The sequence below is a fragment of the Oryctolagus cuniculus genome, chromosome 19 (genome assembly GCF_964237555.1).
Source record: "Oryctolagus cuniculus chromosome 19, mOryCun1.1, whole genome shotgun sequence".
Classification (NCBI taxonomy): Eukaryota; Metazoa; Chordata; class Mammalia; order Lagomorpha; family Leporidae; genus Oryctolagus; species Oryctolagus cuniculus.
Genome location: NC_091450.1, coordinates 32323998 through 32340951, shown reverse-complemented (window position 1 = coordinate 32340951; position 16954 = coordinate 32323998). Strand labels below are relative to the sequence as shown.

The window sequence follows — 16954 nt, the reverse complement described above, 5'->3', positions numbered from 1 at the left end:
GAGCAGCCATGAGCCCTGGGCCTCAGGACTGGAGGAGGGGGAGCAGGCCTTGGAGTGCTTGCTGGCTGCTCCCCCCACGAAATGAGGAAGGGGCTCGGAGACCCCGAGGGGAGTGGTGGCACTTAGGCTGCTGGCTGCGGACCCGGAGCATTCAAGCTGCCTCTGCGAGTCCCTTGGGGGAGGGGCTGACCGTAGCAAGAGGCCCCGCCCCCACTGCCCAGCAGCCTGTAAGATGCCAGCCTCTCCTCTGGCCCCGCCCAGGCTGGGTCCTGTGCGGGGCTCCTCCCACTCTGGCAGAGCCCTGCCTGCTCACCTGGTGGAGGCTGTCACTGTCCCTTGGTGCCTGTGTGCCAGCCCCTCTGTCCCCACGTAACAGGGTCACACCGTCACCGGCACTGTCCCGTGGCTCAGATGCAGCAGCCGAGGTCTTGTGGCCCAGGCCGATTCCAGTTGGTTTCTTCCTAAGGGGCTGGGCGCTGGTGGGGTGGGTGGGGGAGGGTGGCAGGAGCAGCACAAGGACTGGCTGCACAGGGAGACACTCGGGTGTAACAAGATCAGATAGGAGCGGGCCGGGAGCTAAAAACAGGATCGGGCACAGGCTCTTGGTGCAGGTGAGGGCACGCCAGGAAGTCACCGGCTACAGCCAGAGGAAGGAGCCCGGGGACAGAGTCCAGCTTAGGTCCTGAACCAGCTGGTGGAGAGGGCAAGGGTCAAGGCCCAGGCTGCTGGGATCCAGGGCCAGGAGAGCTGGTGTCCAGAGGATTCCCCGCCTGTCCGCCATGGCTTTCCTGGTGGCTGGGACCCTGCAGGCGGCTGCACAGGTGGCAGATGCTCGAGACAGCCTGGGGAGAAAGGTAGTAGGAGGTGCCTCCTGGCCCTGCCTGCTTCGGACTCCCGCCCGAGCCTGGCCCTGCCCTGCCCTTCCCGCTCTGGCCTTGCCTCCCTAGGGGAAGTACAGCGTGCAGGGTCTGAGGGTGGCCCTGACACTCAGCAGCCCGGGGGTGCCTGCCGCGACGGTCGCTGCCCTGGAGGCCGTGTTCCAGGCCCTGGGCTTTGAGAGCTGGGAGAGGAGGGACGCCTTGGTCCAGGTGAGCCCACACCCCTCCCCTCCTCCCCAGCACCCCTCACCTCACCCCCACTGTGAGCTCCGGGCCACAGCCAGGCCTTTACTGCTGCTCCTAGGACTTCCTCCGGGAGCTAGCTTTGTTCAGGAAGCAGCTGGATGCCCTCCAGAGCCCCGTGGGCTGTGCCCTTGTGGCCCTGGTGGCCCCCCGCGGGCAGCTGAGGCAGCCCCGGCAGCTGGTTCAGGAGCTGAGCTGTTGTGAGGCCCTCCAGGGCTGCCCCAAAGTCGTCCTGCTGCTTTCAAGCGGCGCTGGGGGTGAGTGGGCAGGGACCTGGGTCCTGGGAGGGCCGGGTGGGGTTGGGAGAGCTGGAGCCCCACTGTAGACCAACGCTTCTCCACCAGCTGCCCTGGAGCCCGGAGCCTTCCTCGCCGGCCTCAGGGAGCTCTGTGGCCGCCGTCCTCACTGGTCGCTGCTGCAGCTGCTGACAGAGGTGGGGGGGCTGTGCTGTGCTCTGCTGAGCCAGCCAGTCTTGGCAAGTGGTTCCCCCACCTGTTCACTGCACCCTCTATAGGCTACACATGTGTCGGCCGCAGGGCCCTGCCCCCACCTTCTGGAGTGCACAGATACCCCAGACCAACCCCCGCCACACCTATCCTGAGCTGTTCTTTGCATGGTATGGCCTCCCTGCTCTGCTAGCCAGGATTCTACAGTCCCTTCCAGGCTGTCACTGGTGCCTTCCTCACTCTCCCCGCGTGCACACTTGTACCTCCAGCCTCCCGTGCAGGCGGTGGACGGCTGCCCTGTTATGCTGCAGGACCCTGGGGGCTGGGGTTGGGCCCAGGTCTGCTCCCGAGGCCCGAAGGTCCCTGGGTAGTTGAGTAGTCCCTGGGGTGGGCCCCAGCTCTGCTCCGTGGCGCGCTCAGTCGTGGCACCCTCCCCGGAAGTGCCGATCCTGGGAGCCTTCCCTGCCAGCCCTGCCCTGTTCCAGCGAGCATCCCCACCACAGTGCACCCTGACCCCGGGGTAGGGGACGTCCAGCTGGAGCCCCTCATTCCCAGGGCAGTCTGTGGCCTTGAGCCTGGACGAGAACTTCTGTCTTGCTTAGGCCCTTCTGCCCTCCCTGCCCTTCCTCTGCCTCCCCCCACTCCGTTCTGGCTGGTAGAGCCCTGTGGAGTCTCCCTGGGTGCTCCTCCCTACCTCTGGAACAGCCCCTCTGACGTGTCCTTGCCGCCCCCCAGCTGTTCTGCAGGGTGGCTGAGGAGTCCGCGGGGGACATACGCTGCCCCGTCTTTCAGAGCTCTTTGCGGGGGGCACTGTGCCTGACAAGCGAGGAGCCCTGGAGGCCTGAGGTGCTCGGGACAGGGCGGGATCCAGTCACGTGGCCATGGGACGAGAGGCAGGGAGCCCCGGCAGAGGAGGGAGGGGCTGGGGTCCCTGAGGCCACTGTGAGTGCCCGGCACCTCTGCAGGCAGAACCCGGCCCCGGGGCTCAGTATGACATGTCGGGGGCCAGAGCTGCCCTCCTGCTGGCTGTGATCCGAGACCGGCCTGGGGCCGAGCGTGACGTGGAGGCACTGGGGGGCCTGTGCCAGGCCCTGGGCTTCGAGACCACCCTGAGGACGGACCCTACAGCCCAGGTGAGGGGAAGCCCGAGACTCCTGGTGCTGTTCCCGAGGACTCTCCTGGGCCTCTCACCCATCACAGGCGGGAAGTGCACCTGCAGCTCTGGCCTCCACCCTCCCTGCTGTGTGCATGGGCAGTCACTTCCCTGCTTCCAGAAGCCCCCCCCCAACCCCCCCGGGCCCAAGGCCCGTGCCACTGCCTGGGTCTCCTCCCTGGCTCACAGTCCCCAAGGGTCTGTCTCCCTGTAGGCTTTCTGGGAAGAGCTGGCCCAGTTCCAGGAGCAGCTGGACACCTACAGGGGACCTGTGAGCTGTGCCCTGGTGGCCCTGATGGCCCACGGGGGACCACAGGGGCAGCTGCTGGGGGCCGACGGGCAGGAGGTGCAGCCAGAGGCGCTGGTGCAGGAGCTGAGCCGCTGTGGGGCACTGCGTGGCTGTCCCAAGGTCTTCCTGCTTCAGGCTTGCCGTGGGGGTGAGTGGCGCCCAGCATCCCACCTCCTCCTCCTGGCTTTCTCGGTCAGCTCTCGGCCACCCCAGGCTTGCTGCCTGGGAGTCTGGGGCACATCCTCTCCCCCACCCTCTCCTAGAGGTCAAGGCCATGAGCCTGAGCCCTCAGCGTTTGCAGCGTGGCAGGCCTGCCCGGGGGCTCTGGGTGGGGTGCCCACCCCCAGATAGCGTCTACCTGTTTCCCATTTTCCCAGGGAACAGGGATGCCGGCAAGGGCCCCAAGGCTCTGCCCTGGTACCGGCGCTGGTTGTGGGTACCACAACCTGCTCTCCCCTCCCACGCGGATGTGCTGCAGGTCCACGCCGATGCCCAAGGTGGGTCCTGTCCTTCCAGAGCCTGGGCTTGGGAAGGGCTGATGGGAAGGAAAAGTCTCCCTTGACCGCCGGGGCCTCTGGGAAGCTGGGGCGGCTTCCCCCGTGTGAACCTCACACCAAGCCTGGAGATAGCCCGGTGAACCAGCTCCTCTGAGGTCACCCAACTGGTCATTGGCAGGGCGTCCACCTGCCCCGAGCTGCCCTAGAGCCAGAGACGGGACACCTGGGGCTGGAGGCATCCGGGGCTGACGGGTGCCGGTGACTCTTCCCGCAGGCAGCTCCTGCAGTGGCCCTGCTCCAGGGAGCTCCGGACAGGCAGACGTGCTGACCGTCTACGCAGCGGCCGAGGGTGAGGACAGGGCCTGAGGAAGCCCGCTTCCTGGGGTTGGGGTGCAGAGGCTGCTTGCTCAGGCTGGTCAGTCAGCAGGCCCACGGCAAGGGTTCATTGTTATCTCCCCGAGGACTCCCCCTGCAGCCCCAGGCTGGCTCCGGGTGCTGGAGGCCCTGTCCTCTGCCCTGACCTTCGGCCGCCAGCTCCCAGCACTAGGCCGCTGCGGGTGGGAAGGCAGAGAGGCCGTGCCCAACCCGGGTTGGGGTCCCTTGGTGTAGGCTGTGTGGCCTATCGGGATGAGATGGGCTCAGACTTCATCCAGACGCTGGTGGACGTGCTCAGAGTGGACCCCGGGCGGGACCTCCTGGAGCTGCTCACTGAGGTGCGCTCTTCACCCTGGGGTCCTGAACACCCCCACCCCCGCCCCACTGGGGAAGGAGGAATCCCCGGCCCCGAACAGTAGAGACCACCAAGCCCGCACGGAGGGGAAGCAGCGTGGGGTGGGTGGGGGCTCTGGGCCCTGGCCACAGGGGTGGGGGTGCGACCCGGGAGGGCCTGGGGGCGCGTTGATGCCGGCGCTTGACGCCTGGCCTCGCCGGCCTCGCGGGGCCCCGCAGGTGAACAGGCGCGTGTGTGAGCTGGACGTGCTGGGGCCGGACTGCGACGAGCCGCGCAAGGCCTGCCTGGAGATCCGGAGCTCGCTGCGGCGGCGGCTCCGCCTGCGGGTCTGACGGCGGGGGCTCGCCCGGGCCATCCCCGTTCCCCTCCTGTCAACCCGGCGTGGCCGCGTGGGCCTGGCGCTCTGCTGGCCAGCAATAAACAAACTCCTGCGGACGTCCCCGGGCCTCTCGGGTCTGAGAAGCGAGAGGGCGGACGGGGGTGCAGTGTCTGGGGCCAGGGGACACCGCGAGGCTGGGCAGGGGTCCTGAGAGCACCCCAGGGGGCCCACCTGGGAGGCCCCGCCCCTCTCCCAGGCGCGCCCCTGTGCACCCTCCCAATCTCCACCACAGACACGAGCCTGGGCCCAGAGGCCCCGGAGCAGGCCGGCGCAGGGGCTGCGCAGCGTGGGCGGCGAAGGCGGTCGGCGCGTGGGGGTAGAAAGGCCGGCCACGCGGCCTGCGGGCCGACTAGGGCTCGAACTCGTGCTGTAGCCGCGGTCCAGGGCAGGCGGCTCCGCTCCCAGCTCCGCCCGCGCCCAGCGCCGAGGGGCGGGGCGACGCTGCAGGCCGCGTGCGCATGCGCGCTGGGGAGCCTGGCGCAAGCGGTCGAGCCGGGCTTTATGGGAAAAGCGGCAACGTCTGACGCCGTAGGGCCGCGTGGCCTAATGGATAAGGCGTCTGATTCCGGATCAGAAGATTGAGGGTTCGAGTCCCTTCGTGGTCGCTGCCGGGTTGTCTTTTAGTGCCGAGAGATAAAAATTTTCCTGCCCTCAGGACCACACCTCATGCGGACCTGGGACCCCTCCGTCACTCCCTGGCTGCCCGAGCTGTGACGCGGGTGGCCCTACCCACTCCCTGAGTCCACCCAGCTCGGGTACTACAACGGCGCTGGCCCCCGAGAGCCCGGGGTCTCCGTGGAAACCTGCAGCGGCAGGGTCCGGGCGGGACCGCGAGCCTCAGGGGCCGGAGCCCAGGCCGTGGAGCCGGACACGCGTGTGGGGAGCTGGGCAGGGCAGGAAGACGCGCGCGCTTCCGACCGCGCAGTGGTGATGGGTGTCCGGTGCTGTGCCCGCGCTCAGTGCGCTCGAACGCGACTGAAGTGGCCAGATCTCCTTTCAGCGTGCATTTCGCAATTTTAACAAAGCAAGCCAACGGCTCAGAGGGTATCCGGATTTCTCGCAGCGAGACGGCGCCTGTGAGAGGCGGTGTGGAATGTGCCGGAACTTCGGTGTTCAGCCTTGCAGGGTGGGGTTGACAGCCCACGCGGGGGGAAGCTCCTGTGCACCCGTGAGCCGCTCGTGGGGCTGCGTGGTGCGGGCGTCGCCGGCACCTTCCTGCGGTTTATCAAGGGTTCATAAACGCGAGAACCGCGTTAAACTGAAAAAGCTAAAATTATGGAAAAAACACAACGCCCAACGTGGGGCTCGAACCCACGACCCTGAGATTAAGAGTCTCATGCTCTACCGACTGAGCTAGCCGGGCGCGCTGAATGCTGGATCCAGGGCGTTCTGTAAGGGGCCTCGCACACCCGGGTCTGCCAGGGCGTCCCGACGCGGGAGCGAGGGCGCAGGCCGTCGTGGGCAGCACCCGCACCACGCCCGCTTCTGGCTACACCCGGGTTAAAGAATTCACCCGGATCAGAACCCGGGAGCCCCGCACGCAGAGCGTGTCTCGCAGGCCCTAGGCCGAGCTTCGCTTTCCGCATCTCGGTTCCAGCTGCGCGTGTGCCGCCTCTTAGGGTCCCGCGGAGGCCTGGAGCGGGCGAGACCCGCGGGAGCGGCGCCCGGGACCGACCTGCAGGGTTGCAGCGGGGCTGGCTGGGTGCGGGAGCCCCGCGCAGCAACTGGAAGAGCGGTCTACAACTCGTCCGCATACCTGTGTGTCAGCCCCGGTGGCCTAATGGATAAGGCATTGGCCTCCTAAGCCAGGGATTGTGGGTTCGAGTCCCACCCGGGGTAAGGAGCTTGCGTTTTAGGAATTTGCGGGAAAAGCGAGCCACAGCTGCGCCTTTGACCACGCACAAGCCTCCCTGAGGGACCGGCGAGGCCGTGTCTGCGGCCCAGGGCAGACATGGAGCGGAGTGCGCCTGTTCCATCCCAACCTCGTGATCTCACCTGTGAGCCTGAACCACGCTTTGTGGTCGTTTGCACTGCCTGTGTTTTGGAAACAAAGCTGGGTTTGCTTTAGAGCCACACCGGGTGGATGGAGTGTAGACGAAACGCTGTGAGTTGGTAATGGTGTAAACCGGGGGGGTGGGGAGGGTGGGGTTTTCGTGCGAGGCGAACTCCGTATTACTCTCTTGTAAATCCGTGCAATGCATAACTTGGCTCTGTGCACATTTTAAGAAGCTCATCTGGACTTGGTAGTGGTTGGCACTACCAAGACGCGGTGCCGAGAGCAACCTGAGTCCCCCCTGTGAAACCGCACCTCCGGTTTGCCTCTCCGCGGCCCTTCGGCTTTGCCGCCTGCGGAGGGGGCGCGCGGGCGGTTCCAGGCCAGGTCCCGGAGGCCCCCGCGTGTCCATCTCCCGGGCCCCTTGGGGGCGGCAGCAGGGCAGGCGCGTCCCTGCTCCTTCCCGATGCCCAGGGTGCCAGAAGCGAGGCGAGTTCGCAGCCTGTTGGGGAAGAAACGAAGCCGAGGGTCTGGCGTGGCTCGCGCGCGGCCCCAGGTCCCTTCGTCCTGCGATGATCGGGGTCGGGGCTGGGGTCACCGGCAGAGATCCCCGCGCCCGCACCGGCTGAACAGACCCCCTCGCCGGCGGACGGCGGCCGCTTGTCACCCGCGTCCGAACTCGGGCGCGCGCGGGGCGCGGCCAAGCCTGGGCAGGGTCCGAGCCACCTCCCGCCGCGTGACCCTGGGGCGGGACCCGAGGCCGGGGCGGAGCCGCGGGCCGAATCTCCAAGGATCAACGCAGCGGGATACTGACCTGTCGGCTCGTTGGTCTAGGGGTATGATTCTCGCTTTGGGTGCGAGAGGTCCCGGGTTCAAATCCCGGACGAGCCCTCTCACTTTTGCCGTCTGTTTCGGGTGCAGGCCCGGTAGTTCACGTAGCCGGCGGGAGCCGGGGCCCCAGGCTTGGCGCGGACCGCGGCGAGGAGGGGCTCCGGGTAAGCGCAGGCGCAGCGGGCGGTGGACCCGCGTCGCGTGCGCGGTTTCCAGCTCTCCCCAGGCTGCGTGTTAGCCCACTTTTTGCGCGCCGCAGGCGACATTGCCACACGCGTTCGTGCAGCCTGATCCGGCCCGGCCCCGAGCACACCCGCGGCTTCTTCCCGGTGCTGGGCGTCTACAGGCTTCTCTCTTCTCGGGCGCAGCCCGTCTCTGGGGGCGGTGAAAGCCGCGGCTGCCTTCGGACGGTGACAGGCACCCATCACCCGTCTCCCTCTGCCCTCTGCCAATCACTACCAAGTTCAGATGAGCTTTTTAAAACGTGCACACGGCCAGCGCAGGGCTGCCAGAGGAGGGAAAGCAGGGGAACCCCAAGGGTGGGGACCATCTGTGCCCCCTGCAGGTCAAGGGCAGAGGGGGCGCGGGTCGCTGTATCCGGGCCCCAGCCACTGCACGGCCGTTCCGTGTGCCCCCAATCCGGGGGTGCTGAGGCCAACACGCGAGGATTGTCTTTGGGAAAGCTTTGTGGCAGCTTCCAAGAGGAGGAGCCACCAGGCTGTGGGGGTGGGCCCGTGGGGAGCCCCTGGGTGGGCGGAGTGAGAGGGGGGCTTCCCTGCCGTGGTTTTTGGGGGAGGATGTTGGAGGCGGGCAGCAGGGGGGTCAGCAGGCGCTGGGGCTGGAGTTGTGTCTCCCTATCCCGGCCTCGGGCTGATAAGGGTGGGTGGACAGTGGCTTGTGGGGTGGAGCCCACTACAGGGCTTTTGGGGGATGGGCTGTGGATTGGCCGTTTGCATTCGCGACACACAGGCTGCTGAGCTCCTGGAGAGGCAGACTTCCCCCCCCCCTGCCCCCCAGAACACAGTCCCGCAGGTAGGGATTGGGATGAGCGTCGGATCCCGCTCCCAGAGTCCCTCCCACCCCGGACGGCTGTCCCTGCAGGAGGCTGGAGCCGCCGGACACCCACAGAGCAGACCGTGGCCCCCGCTCTGCCGGGCACAGTCCCGAGCCTCTGTCAGCTGGGGGTTCTCGGCGCTGCGGCCCCTACTCAGAGCCAGATCTGCACGGAACCCAGGGCCCGAGCTGCGCATGAGCCTGAGTCCACACGGGGAGGAGGCCCACGCTGGGGGGCTGGGGGTTGGTCCCAGTTCGGCTTCAAACCCCAGGGAGCAGCAGTTTGCTTTCCTGTTCATTTCGGGGCCTGGCTGGAGCTCCCTGCAGAAGGCGGCGGCCGGAGTCAGACCTGCGGGGTCGGTGGGCGGCAGTCCCAGTGTGCGCCGGGCACAGATCCGAGCTGACCCGGGTGGCTGAGGCTGGTGTCCGCCTGGCCGGGGGCCCCGCCTCCCATGTAAGCCCTGAAATCCTTCCGCTGAGGCCGGGGCTAGGCCGGGGCTGGACCGTGGAGGTGGGTTCCTGGGCCTGGGCGGAAGCGGAAGGGGCGCGGAGTGAGAGACCCCGGAGGCCCCCAGTGCAGTCGGGGACTGAAGAAGCTAGGAGATGGAGGCTCGGTCTGGAGACGCCCGTGGGCAGGTTTCAGGGGACACAGAGATGCGTGGGTCCCTGGAGCGTCTGCCGTGAGAGGGTGTTGGGGGTTCAGGGAGACCGGGGAGCCGCGACCCTGAGGGGACTCCAGGCCCCGCTCCCAGCTCCGCTCCACAACCCGGCCCTTGGCTCAGAGACTTCAGGACTGGAGGCGCTTCCCCAGGCTAGTGGTGGGGAAACCCTGGCGGGGGCTTCCTAACCCGCGGCCACAGGGTGTGGCCACGCTGGTTCTCTCCTCGCTGCGGAGACCAGAGTCCAGTTGTTTCCCACAAGTCACAGCGAGAGGAGGCGGCTCATGGAAGCAGAAACCGGGGCTGGTCCAGGCCTGGGTGCGGGAGGCGTGCAACTCACCAAGGAGGGCCAGCAGAAGTCCTTATGTGTGGCTCGTTGGTCTAGGGGTATGATTCTCGCTTAGGGTGCGAGAGGTCCCGGGTTCAAATCCCGGACGAGCCCTTGTTTTTAAGGGTGTGGTGCAGGAGATAAAGGCTCAGTACTGCTGGCGTGACCTCTGGGGTGTGCTACCTGGCCAGTGCTCCTGGGGTGACCTGTGGGGCTGGCTACCTGGCGGTGGTCGGGCCGCCTCTGAGTAACTGAAAACGTTGGTGCCCAGGTTTTTATGCCCAGGTGAGCGGTGGTATGGGCAACGTGAGCCCCTTCCCCAGGACCGGGCTAGCAAAAGCTGACCTGGGATGTGGGCCTGGTTCCTTGCCAAGCTCGGTCGCAGGTGGGAACCCACGGATCTTTAGCCTGGAAGGACCACAAGTTATCAAAAGAGCGCCCAGCGTGGGGCTCGAACCCACGACCCTGAGATTAAGAGTCTCATGCTCTACCGACTGAGCTAGCCGGGCGCCACACAGGGTGGCCCCCTCCCTCTACCGAGCCTGAATCTCCAGGAAGGGACACAGGGTTACCGGCGCCGGCCGCCCATGCGTTCCCCTCCAGAAGCCCTGTGGGCCTGCAGCGCCCAAGCCCGTCCAGCGGCTGATTGCGGGCGTCAGGGCGGCGTCCCCAGCGTGCGGAGCGTGAGAAACGGGGCGAGCAGGGGCTGCTGGCTGGTGGGGCGCCGCCCTGAGCTCTGGACCCACGGAGCGTAGCGGCCCCGGGGCCGCGTGCACACACAGGGGGACGCGCGCGAGCGGAGCCCCTGCCCACCGACGCGGCCGCATCCCGGTCGTGCTGGAACAAACCCGCCGACTTCACTTGGTCTCACGAAGACCTCATCTGCGCTTCCTTTGAATCCTACGGAATCCAATTCGTTTTCATCTAAAATTTACAAAACTGCTTCGGACCACGCTGAGCTGCTGGAACCGGCGGGAGGCCGGCGCGCATCTGCCGGTCGGCTTCCGCCGCTGCTTCCAGCCTCCCCGGAGCGGGGGTGGGTGGATTTGGGCTGGGGCGCCCCAGCTCCAGGCGCAGGGGAACGCCTCAGACGGCTCCTTAGCAGAGGGCTGGGGGCGGAGGCCTGGGAAGGGGGCCCCTGGACGGGGCCGAGCATCCGCTGGGGCTGCAGACTCCCGCGAGCGCGGACGGTGGAGCTGGCCTGCGCCACGGCGGGGACCAGCCTGGGCAGAGGAGGGCGGGAGGATAATGGGTGAATAGCGGGCGAGGCGGCCCTGCCTGTGGCGTTGTAGGGGTGCGGATGGGAGCTGCCCTGCGGGTGAAGCAGTACTTCCTGTGCTCTGAACTATGTCGGGGCAAAGTGGGGCGAGTTTTTAAAACACGCACAGGAAAAAGACACAGGGGACTCTACTTTCCACTCATCTTGCCGCGAACCAAAGCTGCTCCCAAAATAAACCACATTTTAAAAAATGCAGTGGGAAAAATTCAGCTGAGTTATTTTTTGTTCATCTCTTGCCTCGGCTTCCTCCAAGTCAGATCTTTTTCTGAAGTCCACTCCCCGGGGGCCTCTCCGGGCTGCCTGGTTTCTATCCCCCTTCGTTCAAGGTCGCAGATTCTTCAGGTCGGTGTTCCACGGCTGCTTTTGACTTCGGTTTTCGTACTTTTCTATTTGCTTGTTTTTCTATCTTTGCTGCGCCCTTTCTGAGCCGGGTGGGAATCGCTCCGTGTGGAAGCACTGTTGTGATGGGGGCTTCCCGTCTGCATTGCTGGCGCTGACCGTCCCTTCCCTGTCACATCGGGGCCCCCCAGATTCTTGGCCAACCAAGCATGGGCCTGTACTCTCCGGGTGGGAGCAAACCCGGTGGGCGAGGGAGAGAAAATTGAGCCCACCTCGGAGCCCACCCTCAGGGGTCGGGTTGTCCACCCTGACGGCCCTGGGCTCCTGATTGGACTCGCAGGGGAGCCTAGGAGAAACGCAGGGGTCCATTCTCGAGGCGGGTCCGTGGGAAGGGTCGTCGTGGTGGGGGCAAGGGGCCCAGAGCAGGGCTGGGCTCGCAGGAGGACCCCTGCCACACCATAGCAGCCTAAGACACTGAAGACAAGCCTGAGAGGGCACGAGGGGCAGAGGATGGGGCTGACCCCCGCTGCCCTGGCGTCTGGGAGCCTCGAAGTCCCCGCCTCCAAACCACCTCATCTGCGGCTCCAGCTCAGAGCTCAGGGGTCAGCTGATCCTCGGGCCTGGGCTAGCGGGTGCCTGGGGCCAAAGAGGCGACTGCACACCTGCAGGAGCCCACGCCAGCCCCGGGTTCCCGCCGGGATCGAGCCCTAAGAGTGTCACCGAAATCCCGGGGCTGGGGCCCGAGTCCCGCCGCCCGAGTCCAGCCTTTGAGAAAGCAGAGGAAAGCTGGGGAAGACCCGGGTCGGGCGGGAGCTGGATCCACGGCCGCTCCCACCCTAAGCAGAATCACCTGCGAGGCCCCGCCCCCGGGCCGGGTTGAGGGGTGTCTTTGCGCGTGCTCGTTTCTGGCAGCAGCACCCGCACTTCCCCGCGAAGGCTCCTCCGAGCAGTCTCGGGGCTGCAGGGGAGCGGCGAGGCTGAGCCTCGCGCCCCCGCCAGCTCCGGGCCCCTGGAGCTCTGCCGTCGGGGAGCTGCCGCAGTTCGGGACTCAGGCGGCCTCTCCACGCCCCCTAAATGAGGCCCGCGCCGGCCAGGAGCTCGGGAGTCCAACCTGTCTGCCTCGCCCCAGCCCAGAGACATCGGGGGCCTCGGGAGTGCGGTCCTCGGAGTCTGCAGCATCAAGAGTGGTCGCGCAGAGGACCCGCGCGGCCGGGCAGTGCGGGGGTCTTTCCCGGGCCCTGCTTCCGGACGCTGCACCCCGGGCCTGGATCCTTGTCCGTAGCGCCGGCCTCCCAGCCCCTCCTCCCCGGGCTTCCCCAGCCACCCTCGAAAACCCCAGAAAGGTTCCTGGCTGGACACCTGCGCATGGGTCAGTTACCTACACCCGTCCCACCGGCCCGTTTATATCCGCCCGGCTAGCTCAGTCGGTAGAGCATGAGACTCTTAATCTCAGGGTCGTGGGTTCGAGCCCCACGTTGGGCGCACCGTACTTTTGATTGACAACCGGGGTAAGTGATCCTCTCATTCCAACAAAGTAAGGGAATCCGCCGTTGATTGATGGGTGCAAGTAATATGTTGTATTGGTGGCTGCATCTTCAGACCCAGGGACGGCAGTGTGGCCTTCCGTGCCTGACCCCGCACCCGTGGGACTCCTGCTTAGCCCCGTGGCTGGCACGTGGGCCCAACGTTCAGTTCAGTGTTCCCTGGTGCTTTTAGGAAACAGAAATAACAGTTCAGGTTACACACTGTGCTCACTTTTTGAAAAAAGAAAAGGCGCTGTCTCCAATTCGAGCCGTCTTAGTGTCCTGGGGCCGCCGTGATGAAGGGGCACACATCAGAAAGCTTCAATCGCCGAACTTGTCTTCTCCCTGCTGTGGACGCCAGAATTCGCTCAGCACCAGCAGGCTCGCCCTGTCCAGGGGCCAAGGGAGAACCCTCCTTGCCCCTCCCCAGGACCACCCTGACAAGTCCCCTCCCCCGCCCCTGCCCCCGGCTTGTAGCCAGTGCTCCCAGGCTACAAATTCCACTTGGGGGGAGGCAGCACCCCCACCCCGAGGGTGAAGGATTCACATTCCTCCACAGCTAGCTGACAAGGGGCTTTGGAGTGGTGACAGGCCCCAGATGCTGGGAGTGCCCAGGCAGGGACTGTGCCCAGACGACTGGCTCCCAGGTCACCTCTCCAGAGCTGGAGTCACCATTGCCTTTTTATTTCCTGCTCGTGACTTTAGGACGCCAGAGAGCAGGGTGTGGACTGTCTATACCCCTCCCATTAGGCCAGCTAATGTCTGCCCGGCTAGCTCAGTCGGTAGAGCATGAGACTCTTAATCTCAGGGTCGTGGGTTCGAGCCCCACGTTGGGCGCACTGTACTTTTGATTGACAACCGGGGTAAGTGATCCTCTCATTCCAACAAAGTAAGGGAATCCACCATTAATTGATGGGTTCAAAGGCCGGCGCCGCGGCTCACTAGGCTAATCCTCCGCCTAGCGGCGCTGGCACACCGGGTTCTAGTCCCGGTTGGGGCGCCGGATTCTGTCCCGGCTGCCCCTCTTCCAGGCCAGCTCTCTGCTGTGGCCCGGGAGTGCAGTGGAGGATGGCCCAGGTGCTTGGGCCCTGCACCCCATGGATCAGCGCGGTGCGCCGGCCGCAGCGCGCCAGCCGCGGCGACCATTGGAGGGTGAACCAACGGCAAAAGGAAGACCTTTCTCTCTGTCTCTCTCTCTCACTGTCCACTCTGCCTGTCAAAAAAAAAAAAAAAAAAAAAATTGATGGGTTCAAGTAATATGTTGTATTGGTGGCTGCATCTTCAGACCCAGGGACGGCAGTGTGGCCTTCCGTGCCCGACCCCGCACCTGTGGGACTCCCTGTGGCTGCACCTGGGCCCGAGGTTCAGTTTAGTTTTCCCTGCTGTTCTTAGGAAACAGAAATAACAGCTCAGGTTACACACAGTGCTCACTTTTTGGAAAAAAGCCGCTGTCTCCAATTCGAGCCCGTCTTAGTCTCCGGGGCCGCCGTGAGGAAGGGGCACAAATCTTCAAGCCGCCAAACTTGTCCTTTCCCGGTTGCTGACACCAGAATTCAGAGCTCAGCGCCAGTGGGCTCGCCCCGCCCAGGGGCCAGGGTGGGGGAGACCCCTTCCTTGCCCTCCCACCCTCTGCTGGCTCCTGCAGTGGTGGGCATCCTGGGCGGGTGGGCATAGCTCCTGCAGTCTCCGGCCCCTGCAGCTCTGCCTGATCCTGTGCAGGCGCCCTCCCTCTGTGCTTCCGCGTCTCTGCATAAACATCTCGGACCCCCTCGTGGAAGTCAGGGCCTGGCTTCTGCAGCCTGAGCTCAGCTCAGCTTAACCAGTTACACCTGCAAAGACCCTGTGTTCTGAGATCCCGAGAGACATGAACCTGGGGCGGGACGCCGTTCAGCCCAGTGCAGAAGCTTTTGGAAAACACAGAATTTTTATTTTGGTTTTAAACAACCACAGGGATGCGTGTGCTTGTCTCGGCCTCAGGCTGGACACCGCTGTCTCAGGTCCTGTTCCACTGACTGTGCTGTGGGCTGCTTTCTGCCAAGGAAACCGCAGAAGACCCAGTTTTGCCAAATGCAGCAGCATGGAAAGCTGCCCGACCTGAGCTGGCCGCTTACAGAGCGTGGTGTCTGAGGAAGGAAGTGTTGCCGCGTTTCCCGCAGAGTGTCCGATGCTCTGAAAGGTGTTCCGGTCTCTGAGGGCGCCTTCACACACAGCTGGGAGCCGTAGAACCCGGCCAAGGGCACCGCGGCACACACAGACAGACCTGAGTGTTCTGGGAGCACCATGCAGGCACCGGGGGAGCTCAGATGTGCTTCCCTGCGCTGGGCGCAGCGCTGGGGGCTGGGCGCCGCTGCACCCAGAGCCCAGCCCCCCAAGGACGCTGTCGGTGTGTGCCTGGGCTCCTGGGAGTGCAGTCCTCGGAGTCTGCGGCCTCAAGAGGGGTCGCGCGGTCACCCAGGGTGGCCGGGCAGTGCGGGGGTCTTTCCCAGGCCTTCCTTAAGGAGGCTGCACCTGGGCCGGGATCCTTGTCCATAGCCCCCGGCCTCCCAGCCCCTCCTCCCCGGGCATCCCTGGCCGCCCTCGGAAACCTCAGAAAGGCTCCTGGCTGGATGCCTCCAGGTTTTCTCTCAACCTGCGCAGGGGTCAGTTGCCCTGGCCTGGCCCTCTTGCCCCTGCTGCCTCGGTGACTGTCCCCACAGCCGTGCCCTCCGGCTCCTTGCTGCATGCACCCTGCACTCAGTCTGAATCCCAGCCCTGTGCGTGCTGGGATCCCAGTCAGCAGGGAGCCAATGGGCCTCCCAGCCCCGCCCAGGAGGGGATGGCCTGGGCAGAGGCACTGCTCTAGGTGGTGCCCTGAGTCGACGGTGGGCAAGGGTAGGTGGGGTTGTGGGGGTGCAGGTTTGTTAGGGGACAGCAGGGAGAAGCCCTCGGCTAAGAGCCCTCTGCCTGCACCTCCTGGGCTTGCTTCCTCCAGTGGTCCAACTTGGCCTGGCCAGGGGCCCAACCCTGCAGCACTGGGACCAGGTGTGGGGGATTTTTGGCCGTGGTGGACAGAGCTGTGGCTCCAGGAGCCCACTCTGGGACAAAGGCGGCCCCTGAGCCCCCCTCCAGCAGCACGTCGGGAGCCGCAGTGTCCACCCTGAGCACAGTTGGCAGGCAGCGGAGGGGCTGCTTCTCTGGCTCACTTTAAATGGTCAAAAGCAAGAGAAGGCTGGCCTCCATATTGGTTTATGCTGGCCGCGGGAGCATGGACCCAGGGCCCTCCTCAGCCGTTCCTTGCCCCTCCCCAGAACCACCCTGAAAAGTCCCAATCCCCGCCCCCGCCCCCGGCTTGTAGCCAGTGCTCCCAGGCTACAAATTCCACTTGGGGGCAGGCAGCACCCCCACCCCGAGGGTGAAGGATTCACATTCCTCCACAGCTAGCTGACAAGGGTGGTGACAGGCCCCAGATGCTGGGAGTGCCCGGGCAGGAACTGTGCCCAGACGACTGGCTCCAAGGTCACCTCTCCAGAGCTGGAGTCACCATTGCCTTTTTATTTCCTGCTCGTGACTTTAGGACACCAGAGAGCAGGGTGTGGACTGTCTATACCCCTCCCATTAGGCCAGCTGACATCTGCCCGGCTAGCTCAGTCGGTAGAGCATGAGACTCTTAATCTCAGGGTCGTGGGTTCGAGCCCCACGTTGGGCGCACTGTGCTTTTGACTGACAAACGGGCTTCCGTGCCTGACCCTGGGGACACTGCCCAGGCACTGGGGGGAGCTCAGATGTGCTTCCACGGGCCGGAGGAGGCCTGGGGGCTGGGGGCTGCTGCACCCGGAGCCCAGGTGCCCCGTGGGCCCTGTCTCTGTGTCCCTAGCACCAAGGCTGCAAGACCCCGGGCTTGTGTTGGCCCCTCCTTTTCTGGGCTAGTGAAGATGTCACAGCACGCCCCCTCTGCCTGCTGCAGCAAACACGAGTTGGGAACGTGTCACTTTCACTTTTAAAGCTTGGGAACACCATAAGGTCCAACAGTCCCTTTTGCTGCCAGGAGGGCTGAGCCCCCGCCCGCACCGCCGGTGTTTTCTTCCTAAAATCGCACCCCTCGACGAGGAGCCACCACTGCCAGTCCTTGGTCCACCCCCTTGTCCCAGAGGCCTGGCTCCGGGGAGGAGGCTCAGCTTCCAGGTCACCGGGGTCCCAGTCCCGGGGTCGTCTGCGGGGCCTCTTTTACCCCCCAGCCAAGGCAGCTGAGGCCCGTATGCGGGTTCCCGCACTCCCCCGCACCTCGATTCAAGCTGAGTCTCACGCTCCCGGCCAGAGGCCCAGAGGCCCCCGCAGACCCGGGCCTGTGTCCCCCG

The 16954-nt window shown here is 65.5% G+C and overlaps 1 protein-coding gene and 9 non-coding genes across 12 annotated transcripts; 8 read left to right on the top strand and 2 right to left on the bottom strand.

Annotated features, from left to right (window-relative positions):
* Positions 1 to 51: 51 nt before the first annotated feature.
* LOC100343179 (caspase-14) lies at positions 52 to 4675 on the top strand. 3 transcript variants are annotated; one of them, XM_008250636.4, is made up of 11 exons: positions 52 to 854; positions 948 to 1088; positions 1183 to 1378; positions 1466 to 1554; positions 2303 to 2413; positions 2533 to 2700; positions 2935 to 3157; positions 3387 to 3506; positions 3781 to 3855; positions 4116 to 4219; positions 4455 to 4675. In XM_008250636.4, the coding sequence occupies exons 1-11, from the start codon at positions 780 to 782 to the stop codon at positions 4566 to 4568; spliced, it is 1416 nt and encodes a 471-aa protein (XP_008248858.2). In that variant the 5' UTR covers positions 52 to 779; the 3' UTR covers positions 4569 to 4675. The 3 variants fall into 3 exon arrangements, with proteins under 3 accessions (XP_008248858.2, XP_008248859.2, XP_008248860.2); XM_008250637.4 differs by lacking the exon at positions 2533 to 2700; XM_008250638.4 differs by lacking the exons at positions 1183 to 1378; positions 1466 to 1554.
* A 472-nt stretch (positions 4676 to 5147) lies between these two features.
* TRNAR-CCG (transfer RNA arginine (anticodon CCG)) lies at positions 5148 to 5220 on the top strand. The gene has a single exon. It is a non-coding gene; the product is annotated as a tRNA-Arg (tRNA).
* Positions 5221 to 5905: 685 nt separating this feature from the next.
* Positions 5906 to 5978, bottom strand: TRNAK-CUU (transfer RNA lysine (anticodon CUU)). Its single transcript has one exon. It is a non-coding gene; the product is annotated as a tRNA-Lys (tRNA).
* A 403-nt stretch (positions 5979 to 6381) lies between these two features.
* Positions 6382 to 6454, top strand: TRNAR-CCU (transfer RNA arginine (anticodon CCU)). The gene has a single exon. It is a non-coding gene; the product is annotated as a tRNA-Arg (tRNA).
* Positions 6455 to 7427: 973 nt separating this feature from the next.
* TRNAP-UGG (transfer RNA proline (anticodon UGG)) lies at positions 7428 to 7499 on the top strand. Its single transcript has one exon. It is a non-coding gene; the product is annotated as a tRNA-Pro (tRNA).
* Positions 7500 to 9521: 2022 nt separating this feature from the next.
* On the top strand, positions 9522 to 9593 carry TRNAP-AGG (transfer RNA proline (anticodon AGG)). Its single transcript has one exon. It is a non-coding gene; the product is annotated as a tRNA-Pro (tRNA).
* Positions 9594 to 9915: 322 nt separating this feature from the next.
* Positions 9916 to 9988, bottom strand: TRNAK-CUU (transfer RNA lysine (anticodon CUU)). The gene has a single exon. It is a non-coding gene; the product is annotated as a tRNA-Lys (tRNA).
* Positions 9989 to 12506: 2518 nt separating this feature from the next.
* Positions 12507 to 12579, top strand: TRNAK-CUU (transfer RNA lysine (anticodon CUU)). The gene has a single exon. It is a non-coding gene; the product is annotated as a tRNA-Lys (tRNA).
* An 805-nt stretch (positions 12580 to 13384) lies between these two features.
* Positions 13385 to 13457, top strand: TRNAK-CUU (transfer RNA lysine (anticodon CUU)). The gene has a single exon. It is a non-coding gene; the product is annotated as a tRNA-Lys (tRNA).
* A 2775-nt stretch (positions 13458 to 16232) lies between these two features.
* Positions 16233 to 16305, top strand: TRNAK-CUU (transfer RNA lysine (anticodon CUU)). Its single transcript has one exon. It is a non-coding gene; the product is annotated as a tRNA-Lys (tRNA).
* The last annotated feature ends 649 nt before the right edge of the window (positions 16306 to 16954 follow it).